Below are 15,182 nucleotides of genomic sequence, written 5' to 3' on the forward strand. Positions count from 1 at the left end.
CATTAAAACATTTTAAAACTTTACTTTAGCCCCAGGAATGGCTGTATCCAAAACTTGGGATGCTCTGGAGTTCTTATTCCGCTGTAGCATCATCACAGTTGAAACAGCAAGTATTAAGTTGCCAGCCTCTGTGCTGTAAATTCCAATAATCTTATGTGTACCTGCCTTACTACTCTTCCTTTGTGTATAAAAAAAAAAAGTCATTTGTTTTATTTTTTGCCTTTTTGGAGCTGCTGAGTGTTACTGTTTAAGTCTTTTTTTTTTTTTTTTTTTGTGAAACTATAGTCCTCTAGACTATGAGGTGAATCAGTTGGAACATTTGATACTGAAATCTCAGACCCTTTTGGAGGGGTTTGAGTTGTCTGATCAAAGAAAGTGGATGTGGATGGTGAACAAATACACAGAAATTTTAAATTCATGCTGATAAGTTTGTTTTTTTCTGTAAGGACTGTGAGCAGCAAACTGATATGAGTGTGGTTAGTAAAATGAGCAGAAGTATACTATTAGGTGGTGTCCTGCTAATGAATTATAGGAGAGGTGTAAAATGTAGCTGGAGTGATAGTGGTTTTAAAAACTGATTTTTTTTTTTATTAGGTAAAGACAGCAGTTTAAGTAGTTCCTCAGTACTTTTTTTTTTTTTTTTAAGCATCTTATGATATATTTTATCCTTCAAACACAAATCTGTTGATGCTAAAGGTTGTTTTTCCTTCAAATTACATAATTTTATGCATAGGTCTATTGAACTTGTACTTGATTCTGTAGAAATGAACATCTCCTACCTAAAAAAAATTCTTGCCTCTGGTTTGATCCTCAAGAGACATGAGAATTAATAATGTCCTGCACTCATATAGGCAGAAGAGCTTGGCCAAAAAAAACATGCTATACATCTTCATAGTCAGAAGTACTTAAATGGTGGGTTGTGTGAATAGGTGTTAGCTGAGGACCAGCAAATGAATTCATGTGTGTGGGGAACTATTAGAGGGTAGGCTATTGTACTGTCATATTTTACTAATATTTTATCACACAAATACTAGATTGGTGGATATGGATACAAAAGCAATAAATCTTAATCTTAGTTCTTTACTCGAAATGTTTTTAAATGGATGTTCATTTTATTAGAATGGTAGTGTTTTTCTTTTGTTGGTACCTATGGAGAATTTCACTTGAATGCATGCAGTGACAATCTACTCCTTAATTATTCTCTTAAGCTATTGTAGTGAATACAAAAATGCCCTTTAAATTCCACAGGTAATTTTTGATGCTTACCTGAAAGCGAAGTGCTGTGGCTGTTTATTTATAATCCTTTTATACTGGGAGGATGGGGGACAGAATACAGAAATACAAAGGAAAGGACAAGATTAGGTCAGCACACTTCAGCTTGAAAGTACTTGAATGTCTTGGGCCATTGCTAAACAAGATCTGTGTGAAATTAAATCTATCCTTGTGGCAAGTGTTCATTCAGACATAGAAACCTGGTTGCTATGCTATCAATAGTGGGAACTCTTAATTTCTCTTTGGTTGGCTGCTTGCTTTTAATCAAAATACCAGATTGAACTGAAGAACCTAGTGTGATCCAAACTTCTCTGGCTTGTTCCAGTACACTTCTTGGCATCTAATCTATGAAATAACATTTTTTCCATGTTACCTATGTAGTTGTCTCTAAGGCTACCCTGGCAATTTGATAGAGATCAACAAAAGGTGAATAACACTTGACATTTCTTAACTCTTTTTCATAATTCCATTTCAAGTGTGTAACTAGATGAAATACTACCTCATCTTAATAGGTAGCTTATGTGACTGTCACTATTACATGTTAAAGCAATAAACCATTCCTTTCCAGCAAAGTTTATAATCTACTAGAAATAGCTCAGTGTAACAGATTGAATAACTGATCTGTTTTGACATCCCAAAGGCAATGGGAATGAAATTTGCTTGTTGAACGTAGTGTCAAATAAGACTGAAATAAATTTGTGTTTGCGGTTAACTTCCATTGTAAAACAATGTGGTTGATACTATTTTCATACAGTAAGACTAACAAGCTTGTGTTAGTGTTGGGCAGGTACTCTTAAAATTGCTTACTCCCGTTTATTTGCAGGATCTTTCTGTTTTAGAGTACTCCCTTAACAGATTGAGGGGAGGCTTCAGTGAGGTTGAACTTCAACCTTGCTCATTTTGCAAATGGTTTGGGCAAGTTAATGACAAATTCTCATAAATAATATTTTAGGCTCTACTAGAAGATATTCACAAAGGTGCTGGATTACATGAATACCACAAGTTGGTATATTTGTTTATGAATTCTTTCTGATTCTAAGGTGCATGCATCTTTTCATGATAATGGAATCAGTTGAAGATTAAGGGAGTGGAGAAGGAGTCTAATTTCTTCAGTTAGGTTTATTTTGTATTGTAGTGAGGAAAAGTAAGGTTGACTGTTGTACAACTAGATTTAAGTCTGTAATTCTCCCGAGTATCAGCCATATATGCCTTTCTATTCTTGGTGTGTTGTCACTGTTCATACCATAACATGCAAAGCTGTTAACTCTACAGGCAGTATAAATGGATGGCGTTGGCTTCTGAGCTCAAGTGTTGCCACGATGAGATACCACTCCAGTTTTTCTGCCCCACTTCTACCAGCTGTTAGCTTCTTGATACCCAGAAAAAAAGATGACAGTTCTAGAACCCTATATGATCTGAATGGGCAACCAGCATACCACTGTAGTCTAGATGGGTGTTACCATTGCACTGCCAAGTGAGCTGAGTAGACCCCCTTGTTTTTCATCTGACATGGATTAAGGAGATGTCTTTGGAAATTGCATGTATCATAGTGCTCTCAGAAGTCTTTCAGGATGCTCCTGCTTTTGACAAACTGGGTTGAACTAGCTGAAGCTACTGGGGTGAAGGAGGTATTTTTGAAGTAAATGAACTAACCAGTACCTGTCTGTCTGGGTAATAAGCCATGTCTCCACAAATTTGTACTGATAACATGGTCAACCCACAATGTAATGCCTCTATAGGCAGAGTTGGTCTCCACTGCTTAGCCTGTCTGATTCTTACAGGTGTAATAGGAAGCCACATCTGTGTCACTGGCACTTAGCGTCTTTCTGGCTTCAAGCTGTGAAGCTATATGAAAAACTTTTTTTAGCGTTTACTGTATTTATAAGCCCTTTTTCATCCAGGCTTTGTAAATAGAAATGTCTGTAAATAGTGTCTGGGAAATGTTTTGTGGGTCTTTGTTTTGTGGTTTTGCATCCTTGGAGGATTTGGTGTTTGTTTTCAGAGGGTGTGACCGGTGGCTTCTAGTAGAGGAGGCAGTTCAGAAATACTGGGTAATCCTCTCAGCTTTTGGAGGAGCATTTTACTAAAAAGTTGTGAAAGTTGCCAGGTTAGGCAGGCAGGCAGGCTCTCTTCTGTTGTCTAAGGACATAGAACCAGTGAATGTCATAAGATCTAAAATTGCATTTTAGAGAAGTGCTTTATTGCCACCTGTTCTTATTGTACTGTCTTAAAACTGCGAAGGGTACCTTGCTCAAACCTAAGTTAAATCAGTGTGTTGATGCTTGAATTCATGTGTAGGCAACCTGAAATTAAAATTATGTAGAACTGTCAGATCTTCACTGAATGTTAAAAAACGCACAATATTTCACATAGTTGTGAAATGAGATGAGTTCTTCAGTGAAGTAATGAGTGCTTTGGGTTTAATTTTCTTCCTAACATTTAACCTTGCCTTACATATTTCCAGATACTTCTTTCTTCCTCTGAAATTATTTCATCCACGGTTCAGGCTAGCTGTGCCTCGTTGTGTGCAGTTCTTCCTCACTCCCCCTTCCTTTTTTTCTTCTCAGTGTTTGTAGCTTTCATTTCTTCCACTGGACATGGGTGAGGAAACAACATGGACTGTTGGCCACATACATCACATAAGGGAGTTTCAGTTACTTGGTTGGTAAAGGATTCTGGGGTTTGTCCTTGACTAGTCAAAGAAGGAAGACCTGAATTATTTCCAAGGTCAAGCACCTCATCTTGGAAATAAAATAGACTAAGCAAAAAATTTAGTTCAATAGAATTTTAATTTGTGAATGGCAATACTGTAGATCAGAGTCAGCCAAGCCTTATAGGCCGTATCCCTAAGCAGTGACAACTTGGTTACAGTGAAGCCTGGCAGGAAATACTGATTTGAATGTTGTTAGTTGTACTGGGACTTCCTACTGCAAGCCAAGTCAAAATTTCCTTTTGAATGTCGGCTATAAAGTTAATAAAATGGCTGTATGCATTCAATGAAGTATTTAGAACTCTTCAAGTTTATTTTTTCCTGGGTGAAATTTGAGGGGTCTTGGATTTTGATACTGTCAGATGACCTATGAACTACTTCATGCCACAACAAAGTGTTAGACTTCACTTAGTGGTTTTTCCAAGAAAACCGTAATTCTTTTCTATGAACAACTGTAACTTCTCATCTTAAAGTGTGTGTGTGGTGGGGCAAACAGTTAATGGCTGAATGTTGTTGGGGTGTGTGTGTGTAGAGAGGTAGAGAGGTGTTGTGTTTCTTTAAACAAAGATGTAAATTACATTATCATGGCATTAACAATGTAAGCAATAATGTGTTGTGGAGACCTGGAAAATGTCAGGAAAATATCATTGTAATAGAAAACATACACAGCTTTGGAAATTAAGTTCTATCCCATGCATCTTTTCTTTGCTATTTTATGCAGTGTCCAAGAGAACTTAGTCCTTGCGACTACTTTTGGCAACTTCTTTTATATGCTCAAGTCCACTTAAAGGCAGTTATGTAACTTTCATTTGCTGATGAAAATTAGAACAGATGCTTCTCAGAACTAATACTATATTCCCTTTCTTTGTGTGTAGTCCAATTTTTTCCATTAAATTCTATTTTGGAGAAAAACAGATTGGGCTCAAGGTGGAAATTTGTGTGACACAAAAATGAGTCTACAGAGCATACTCCTTTAAAAGCTGGGATGGGAGAATGTATTAGGAATTGGAGTGGTTCCACATTTATTCAATGGGCTGGGTATTGCACAAGTGTTGACAAGTCTTCTATTTTAAAGAGACTTTCCTGTATGGCTTGTAAGGTTTCTTTAAACAAATTTATTTGCTTATAGTTAGGAAGTCTGGTGTTTCTTTCAGGCTTTCTTGTTCTTATGTAATACAGTGACTGTAACTTAAGAATTTTTATTTGGTCCTTGATGGGACAGAAGCAATAAATGACTTGTTATTTAGTATTTCCATAAAATACATTTTTTTTTTTAAAGAAATATGCATGCTTATTTATTTGTTCCCATTACATAAGGGAAGATCTGAAAAATACTTTTCTGTCGTCTGGACTGGCTTTTCTCAAAAATCCTAATTTTGAAATGTCCCCTCTTTTTTTTTTGTTTCCCCTTAGATTTGAGTTCTGTGAACCTGCCTTTGTGGTTGGTAATTGTTTGGAAATAGCTTCAGACAGTCATCAGTATGACCGGATTTACTGTGGAGCTGGAGTCCAGAAAGACCATGAAAACTACATGAAAATTTTGTTGAAAGTTGGAGGCATTTTAGTAATGCCTATAGAAGATCAGGTGACTTAGTGACAATTTCCCCTTGCTATCTTTATATATTATACTAATTTTAAGAAATGTTTTAAAATGTATATTTTACTAAGTTAATGTTCAGCTGATGACATCTTGACTCAGTGTATTGCTGCAATTAAGCAGATAATCAGTCTTTTGCAATGCAGTCTTGAACTCCCCCCTTAAAACACTGAAACCCGCTTGTCTGTAACAAAACCGTTTTGTCTTCAGTGTAGCTAGAACTCCATTTGTAAATGTTTTAAGAATATTACGTCATTCCCAGAACTGCTTTGAAATCTTCCGTGACACACACTTTCAGTCAACACTTCAAAACAAAAACCATCCTCTAAAACAGGAACGCTGATTTCAGAGAAATATGATGAAATATCTATAATTAACAGAAAATGGTAAGGGGAGACACAAAAGATTTATTTCCAGCAGTTTTCAGTGTTGCTTTTTCTTGTTAGATTAGACGTTTTTCATTTTCAGACAGGTGTACTATTTTAATAATGCTTCGCACTTCTATCACTTTTCATCCTTAGATCTCAAAAGGCTTTACAAAGGTAAGTAGTATTCTCCCTGTTTTACTGATTGGGAAGTTAAGAAAGAAAGGCTATGACTCACTTTATTTTCATGAATACAGAGAATTACTGAAACACTTAAATTGATAAGTTTTCTAGTTACCTTCCAAAAATAATTGTCACAGTGCATATATACCTACGTTCTCAAAAAAAAAACAAGTTGTTGAAATGTAGCCTGTGTCATCCAGTTCCATAAATACTTTATCCAATATTTATTGGGCTAAGATACCATCAGTTGAAATTAATGGAATTGAACTTAAAAGTAGACCAAAATTGGACATAAAATTAAAACTGAGTAATTCTGCCTTACAAGTAGTAAGGACACTAGAACCTGTAAAACATAAGAGCCTCAAAGAGCTCAGTTTGTCTAACCTGAAGAAAAAAAATCAGGAACATCAGACCTCCTGATTTGGCTGCCCAAAAGTGTGTGGGATTTGATTGTAAACAGTGTTGTCCCAGGTGCACAGCGGACTGAAAGAAGAATTTTAAAAACTACAGCAAAGGGATAATTTCTCTTGATAGAGGGAAAATATTTTTTCATAATGATATGAGTTGGTTGAATACCACAGCAGCTTGTCTGGAGAGGCTGTGGAATCTCAGTCCTAGGAGAGATTTCTGTGACTTCATTGGAAAAGCTTCTGAATTACTTGATTTTGCTTGAACAAAGCTAGCTACAAGTTAGAGGTTGGATGCCAGAAGCTGTTTCCAACCTAAAATATTGGAAAACTTAAGGAAAAATGCAAGACTTAGGCTTTTTTTCCTGTTGCATCTGTTCCCATTGCAGAAGACCCATCTTCAGTACTCTGGTGACTAAATACTTAAGGAATATGAAAGTCCTGGCTGTTCAGAGAACAAACTTTATACGTTCATTTTGAAGCAAATCAAAATACTGTTGTTTGAATACGAGTCTGAATAATAGTGAGTATGACAAAGCTAACCACTAACTTTTGTTTTTGTTGTTGTTCTTACGCAGCTAACACAAATCTTGAGAACGGGACAAAACACGTGGGAAAGTAAAAACATCCTTGCTGTTTCATTTGCTCCACTAGTGCAACCGAACAGAAATGACAACGGCAAACATGATACTGTGGGACTGCGTAAGTGTCACTTGTGCTGGCTCCCTTTGGTTTGTTGGGTTTTCAGAGTGCCTGTTGGTGTTATTCTGGAAATGAGGAAGACTATCCTTGTATAGATAGAACAGACACAGTCTAGGACAGTAGTAGCTCACTGATAAGTTTATCTGCTGGTTGCTATTCTGCATTGCTCTGCAGTTAATATCCCAAATTAAAATGATCCTGGTGTTTCCTGCTTATTTTTCCAGACTACTTTTCCTTTCACGTTCAGGTTCTTGTTTTCTGAGGCACAGATAACATACTGAGTCAATATTAAGTTTGTCTCTGACAGTCTTCCAGAGAAAAACTTCCTTTTCCCCCTGAAAAGGAAGAAACTGGTCTACACTACTCTGGTACTGTAGAATGTTAATAGCTGAGTGTGCTTATGTCTGTCTGCAGCTAATACAGTGACACCTAGCTGTTTTTAGTAGTCGCTAGGATGGGCTTTCTAACTGCAGGGCTCTTGAGTTAGGTTAGCAAAGGGGTTTAAAAAGTTTGTGAAAGCCAACAGGTCATTGCCAAGGTAAGATAGTATGATAATAAAGAGGTTAAAAAGAGGAAGTTATAGAGATGAAAACTTCTGCTAGGAGTAGAGTAGAGTAGTACACAGGGCTTCTGTAGCATCTGGGTCTGAAATGCAGCAAAGAAACTAGACAGTAACAGTCTTTCTCTACTGTTTTGTTGTGTTAACATATGACCAATGTGAACTAATTTCCCTGTACTTACCACATGCTTCTTACCTTCATGCACAATTTTAAAATGAAAAACAGTGTAAACCATTCAGGAGTCCAGGATGTCATGTCAGGTTGCATTGCCTGTAACTACTGATGTGGCTTTTAATTTTGAGGGTATGTGTAAGCTTGCAAAGGATGATTCCTTATTATAGTTACCTTAACTTTTTTCTTCAAAGTACAGATGATCCTTTCACTTACGTAATCACTTATTTGCAAAAATAACATTTTTTTTTTTTCACTTTAATGCTTGCTTTTCAGACCTCAAAGTTACTTCCTGGAATTCATTTGTTAATACAAGACTTTTATTCTGTTCCTTACGTTAGACTTAGTCCGTAATAGATAATGTGTCATGATGAACAGTGAAATACAGAGGTGGCTTAAACTTATTTTCTGGTCTCAATATGATTTAATACAACCCAATTCCCTAGAAGATACAGGAGGATTTTTAAGTATTCCCTTACTACCACTCCTGAATGCTCATACTACAGATGAAAACAGTACGGACCAGTGGCATTCAGATTTGATCTATGACACAATATAAGTGTTTCCTGTACATAGCTTAATAGGATCCTCTCACTCTTCAGTGAGAAACTCTTTAGGAAGAAGGAAATAATATACAAATATGCTACCACCTTGCCACTATTTAAACAATTATAAATTCATTAGGGGATGAAGTTGCCCTGTAAAGTGAAATTAGTAAGATGCACTTTCCACTGCTTAAATACACTTTTTTTGTTGGCTTTAACTGCAGCTAGTATTGCCAGTACTAAACATCTTTTTGTCTCAAACTCTGACTAGCTAGCACGTAGCTGAAGTCAGTGTATGAAACAAAAAAAAAGTTTGAAATTGAATCATTTAAAACTGAATGCTATGTGTATTGGAAGGGTTTTGATCAAAACTTCTTCACTAAATTTTCCTTTTCTGTAACCCCCATAAATCTTATTCTATTTTGTGTAGGACCAAAAATGACAAAGTTGAACAGACTGTGTGTTTGGTGTGCCATTTTTGCTTTGTTTTCCTTGGAGTTATCCAGCCATAGGTCATCTAAGACAGGTCATCCACCAGCTCAGTAGCACTTAATCATCACTATGTACCATTGAAAAAATGGTACATAGTGATGATTAAGTGCTACTTAATCATCACTTAAGTGCTCTTGTTTTTTGTTACTTGCTTGCTTTGTTTAGAACCTCAGAAATTTTGATTCCTTTTCTGCTGCAAAGATAAGGGTGATTTACCTGGTTGGTCAGCTGTGAAGTTGACATGGCTCTCCCTCATCAGCAAGAAACAGGAAAAATCATAGCGAGTAGAAGTGGAAAGGAAGAAAAGCAGTTGTTTAAACTAATGTGATATGGTAGGGAAACTTCTCTATCAGCAGAATCTTAAAAGAGAATGCTAGCGGCTTGTCCCAGGCTGTGTCAGAAACCTAAAATACGACAGTATGTGGTGTATGTTTCCTGAAATTTGTTTAATCTGTTATGTTTTTCTGCTTTACTTGCACTTGTCAAAAGATCTCTTAATTTTTGGACTAGGTATTTTCTATAAAAGATCAGTCATATTCCAGAAGTCATCTTCAGCTCAAATCTGAGTATGTCTGAAGTAAGGAACACTTGTGAATATTCTAAATGGTTTGCCAAGATCTCTCTACCCTTGTTTCATTTGTATATTTCTTTCTGTACTTAAAATTTCATTTGTTCTTAAAAGTCTTGCTGTCTTGCAGATGTTTTTGTTACAAAAAAATTTTGCTAAGTGAATCTAACTCACTCTCTTTCATTTTAGCTCCATGTGCTGTTAGGAATCTGCAGGACCTAGCTCGAATATATATCAGACGCACCCTTAGAAACTTCATAAACGAGGAGATGAAAGCCAAGGGTATTGCTCAGAAGGCTCCTCCAAAACGAAAACGCAGGAGATGTCGTAGACGCAGGATTAATACCTATGTGTTTGTTGGTAATCAGCTCATTCCTCAGCCTTTAGATAGTGAAGAAGATGAAAGAATGGAAGATGATAATAAAGAGGAGGAGGATAAAGATCACAGTGAGGCCTTGAAGCCAGAAGAGCCTCCTCGAAATCTACTGAGAGAGAAAATTATGAGTCTACCGTTACCTGAATCTTTAAAAGCATACTTGACATATTACAGAGAGAAGTAACTTGTTCTAAGTAGAAGTAATGCCTACTGATAGTTCCTTTATTCTTGAAAATGTAGCATTTATTAAGAAATAGGTGGACAAATTATTACTAGTCTTTCATCAAGACTGAAGTACAGCGATAAATTGTAACTTATCTCTATCTTGTCTTTGCTACGAGGAAGACTTGCATTCAACAGTAGACTCCCTTTTTAAAAATCTATTTTTCTTTAAATTTTGAAAATGCTGTTTTAACTCTGATAGAAATATATATTCCATTATGCAGCACTAATCAATATTTTGCATGGTAAGTCTTTTTGATCCCTAACAGATTTGTATTGATAAAGGATGAGTGAAATTTTATATATGCTAAATAATTGTTAAACATGTGCATCTGACTTGAGCAATTTGTCTGTATTTATTATTAGGGGAACATTTTAAACATGCAGACACTTATCCTCTAATGTTGGTATCAGACCCTTTTAAAAGTTTATTTTACTATGGCTTTGTTGCAATCATTATTCCTATGTTGGTATAGATGTGTTCCAACAACACAAGTGCAATAAATGTATACAGACACTGAACGAGCTGGCTTTAATGGAATATGAAAACACAAGTTCTGGAACGTCAGATGGCCCTGCTACTTCTGCATCTTTTGCCAAAAGATCTTGAGAAAAGTAATAGCTTTTCTCAGAGCCTTAAAGAAACATTGAATATAAAGCAAAGCAATGCTTACTTCAGCTCTGCTTGTACTTAACTCCATTCTATGCTTTCAGTATTCCTAAGTGGAGGCACTTCCTTGGTTGTGGGAAGCTTAGGACAGTACATTTTGTTTATTTCTACAGCTCATGGCATTGAGACACAATGTTTGGCAATACAAGATTGTAATGTAGATTTCAGTCATCTATATTTACTGCTTTTAAGTAGAGGTAGAACTTCAACAAATTTAGTTTGTATTGCTTTTTGGAATAGCTGTTATAGTAGAAGTTAGAATTTGTTTGGCAAATGCACTTTAGTAAGTGGATTTTATACTTAAGATGCATCTCCAAGAAGGTAGACTTGTGCTAGCCTATATTTTGTTTCTGAGCATGGCTCTTAGCACAAAAATATTTATAAAATCATATGCATCTTTTGGAAACCTAAGAGTAGCAGTGCAACTGTGGGGACCCACAATAGTGCTGACTTAATCCTTCTACAATTTTTCCTCTCCTAGTTGTGAAGTTACTTGCAGTTCTTGTTTTTTAAATTTGTTTGCTTTTAACATCTTAATTTCTTCAATCTGTGTTGTAACATAACCATGAGGGAAAACACTGCTTATTAAGAATTTGGCATGATCTGCATTAAAAGCCACAGTCATTGAAACAATCTGCCTGTTGGACCCAGTGAAAAACATTCCTTGTGAAGAAATACCCTGCATGATGCATTTATAATGCTGGTAATATTTTTTGTGTAATAATGAGAAAATATTTTTCTAAAACTAAAGGTTCGTAGTCTAAGTATTTATAACCAGCCAATATTCATGCAGTCTAACAGTCCAATATTGACTTTGAAATATATAAGATGAGAAAGAAGACGAATAATCCCACAATACTGACTCTTTATTATGCATTTCATGCTCTAGACCCCCCCCCCCTTTTTTTTAAGGTACATTGTAGTAATGTTTAAGTGGAACTTCTTGAAGGCCTGTTGTACCAGCATGTGGAGTTACTTTCCGCAATATATTTACAGTATAAGTAAACAATACTATTTGAAATAAATACTCCTGACTATTTTAAAAGCGGGAAAAAACTACTAGGAAATAGTTTTCCAAAATAATGATACTAATAAAGTAATTGTGATGCTTCAGCTGTAAGAATTGAGCATAATCTTGTTTTAAATGGGTTATTTTAGATGGAGTTCAGATCATCTGAAGCTTGAGATGTTTCTCTAGCCTTTTCTTGGAATCTACATCTATAAGCTCAAGGATTTGAGGTTACTGAATATTAAATACTTTAAGGACTCTATACAGGATGCTTTTGGAGAATAAACTTCTGCGTTCTTTCACTCCTGTGTACTTGGAAAAATGGACAACGGATGATTTGTCATGATTATTCAGTATGTAAGTTTTTTGCATTCACTGAAAGAGAATGTTTCTTCTGTGTTTTATATGTGGATTTATTTTACACTCTTGAATTTATATTTACATAAATAAAAAGGTAGAAATGCAAATTGTATTAAAACTTGATTTTTGCCATCTCAGTTGATGATGGGGACATTGTTGCAATAAAATGGTTTTTCTGGTGTTTTCTGCTTGCTCGAATTCGTTTCTGTGAAAGTATCAAGTTCATCTGGATCGTCTGGAAATTCAGGTATTGGTGTATTCATAGCTAGGTCACTGACTTCATAATAAAGACTATTATTGAAGCTCAGAAATAATGGATAAATCTTCATAAAACTTGAATTTTTTAGAGGTTGTAGGGTGAGATACTGTTCGTGACACAGGAAAGCTGTTTTGGGCCTAGTATTACTTCTGAAGCACGTGTGTAGAAAGTTAGCTTTTCTGGTGAGCCCATAAGCTTGAGTATACAGTTAAGATATATATATGTAAGAAATATATACACACACACTCCAGAACAGTTCCTACTTTTTTTTCCTAAATACAGAGATTGGTTTAACCTTGAACAAAGCTACTACTTGGTCAAAATAAAACTTTGAGGTAAGAATAGCAAGGGTTGTGAGCAAATAGTGAGTCACGTTACTTACTGAAGAGTGCTTACCGAAGCTGTCTTGGTATTGCCATATGTTCTTAGAAGACAGCAAAACGTGGGTAGGCTAAGCTGACTAGCAATATTATAGTTGTAATCACAGTAAGAAAGGTTGTGGTGAGTAGGAACTTTAGGCTTTTTTTCCCTTTTACTTTGGTCTGGAGGGCGGTCTTGAGACTACTGCAGTCTTTTGGGAGACCTGAAGTTTTTAATCTCATACATGAAAAACTGAACTATGGCCATCCCCAAAAAACGTCTATCTATTCACATTTAAACACACAGGACCAGGTCTGTTCAGTTGGGTACTGTTTTCTTAGTATAGCCACCCACCTTTTCTCTAAGCTACTTTTTACTGGTCAGTTTGAAAACAAATAAGGAATTTAAATGAATGTGCTCAATTTGGATTAATGCTGTTTTACCTCATTAAATAGTAATCTCTCCTCAGGAGTGTCTCCTTCCATTGTATATGTAGTTGATTAAAATTGAAAGCTTCTCCTTCTGTGACTTACTAATCAATTATAAAAACTAAAGGAATTGTGTGCTGTATTCTTCCTAGATGTGTATACAGAAGGCTACCTTAATGAGCTAGTAATTACTCTGACAACAGTAGAATTGTGTGAGATATTTTCCATAAACCTATTTTGAGAAGGTCCTTGTACTCCTTACTGAATCACTGGAGTTTTTAAGTTAAGTGTTTCTTGATACAGTAAAATCTAGATTGCCGGCTAGATAAATGACTGTTTTCCTTCTGTAACTTCAGAATGCATGCCAGCTTTGCGAATTACTCTGCAAATAAAGCTGTCTCATGTAGGAACAGGTTTGCACCATGCGTATGGACAGTAGGTAACCAAGAATATGGATTTATCAATGTTTTCTAATAGCTAATATGATAGTGATATTTTCTTTCTAGATTGCCATGTTTTCTATTCTGTAATGTTTCAGAAGTTTATTAGGGGAGGTTAAGAAACTTGCACCTCCCACCTAAAGCTCCCTCCTCTGCTGCCTGCAAACTAGGAATCTGTTACACCTTTCCAGGATGTTTTTACAAACTACTTCTTTGCTGGAGCAAAGCAGTAAAATACTTCTTTTCCTCCTTCATGTGTTCACCTGCAGCCACGATGATCAGTGGCTGGAAGGATATGAAACTGAAGTAGAAGGTTTATCAATATTTTTTTTTTTCCTTTGAGCAATGTCCTTGCCCTTTTGCTGTAATCTTCCTCATTCATTGGCGCTTTCTCATTTAGGATGATTCAGAGCCATCCTCCTGCTACTTCCTTGCTTATTTGACTCACCTCCTTCAAACTTGTAATGCGCATAAATGCTCTCCACAAATTTAGAAATTATTGCAGACAAACCTACTTTTTATTGTTCTTTGGTACAGTGTTATGTCTTTAAGCCTTTCAGACATCCTTTTGTGGTTTTGCACTAGCATGCTGTGTACACTTTGATTTTTGAAGCCTAATGGCTTCTATTCAAAGGAGTCCCTTGGGTCTTGAGGGAACTGGCTCATGGAGTTGCAAGCCCTTCTCTATCATGAGAGGAAAAGTCCCTAGTGCCTGGAAAAAGGGAAATATCACTCCCATTTTTAGAATCACAAAATGGCTTGGGTTGGAAGGGACCTCAACTATCTCCTATTTCCATCCCCACTGCCATAGGCAGGGATGCCACCCGCTAGATCAGGCTGTTCAGGACCTCATCTAACCTGGTCTTGAACGCCTCTAGGGGTGGGGTATCCACAACCTATCTGGGCAACCTGTGCCAGTGCCTGACCCACCCCAAGCAAATAATTTCTTTCTAACCTTTAATCTAAATCTTCCCCTCTTTTAGTTTAAGACCCTTCTCCTCCTTGTCCTATCATCTACCCAAGTAGATAATCCTTCTGCATCCTTTCTATAAAACACCTTTAAGTGTTGAAAGGGTGTAATGAGGTCACCCTGTAGCCCTGCAGCATTCTTTTCTGTAAATAGTAAGGGTAAAAAGGAGGATCCAGGGAACAATAGACCTGTGAGCATAACCTCTGTACTTGGAGAGATATGGAACAAATCTGGAAAATGAAACCTGGAAAATGATGTCAAGGCATGTGCAAGAAAAAGAGGCGATCTGAAACAGCTAGCATGGCTTCACCAAGGGCAAATCGTGCATGGCCTACCTGGTGGCTTTCTGTGGTAGAGTGACTTCTTGGGGCTGCTGATCTTGTAGCAGCCCACTATTTCTTTGTGCTTATGTTAGGGTCATGGATACCTCATCCTGCTTGTCATTGCTATCAATTTAAAGCTACAATTGTGCCACAAAGATAAACAGGATAAAAACATGCTATAGACACAATGTAT

The 15,182-nt window shown here is 36.4% G+C and overlaps 1 protein-coding gene and 1 long non-coding RNA gene across 6 annotated transcripts in view; both read left to right on the forward strand.

The window, feature by feature from the left end:
• Positions 1 to 12,390, forward strand: part of PCMTD1 (protein-L-isoaspartate (D-aspartate) O-methyltransferase domain containing 1) — a 41,638-nt gene extending 29,248 nt beyond the window's left edge. For all 5 annotated transcript variants that reach the window (XM_084511332.1, XM_084511329.1, XM_084511330.1 and 2 more), the window contains 3 exons: positions 5,396 to 5,567; positions 7,113 to 7,236; positions 9,762 to 12,390. In XM_084511332.1, the coding sequence (XP_084367458.1) occupies positions 5,396 to 5,567; positions 7,113 to 7,236; positions 9,762 to 10,132 (667 nt within the window). In that variant the 3' untranslated portion in view covers positions 10,133 to 12,390. The remainder of the gene's footprint in view (positions 1 to 5,395; positions 5,568 to 7,112; positions 7,237 to 9,761) is intronic.
• On the forward strand, positions 8,958 to 9,279 carry LOC311432840. Its single transcript, XR_014690376.1, has 2 exons — positions 8,958 to 9,092; positions 9,134 to 9,279. It is a non-coding gene; the product is annotated as an uncharacterized lncRNA (long non-coding RNA).
• Positions 12,391 to 15,182: the final 2,792 nt, after the last annotated feature.

The sequence above is a fragment of the Aythya ferina genome (genome assembly GCF_964211825.1).
Source record: "Aythya ferina genome assembly, chromosome: 2".
In the NCBI taxonomy this organism is placed as follows: Eukaryota; Metazoa; Chordata; class Aves; order Anseriformes; family Anatidae; genus Aythya; species Aythya ferina.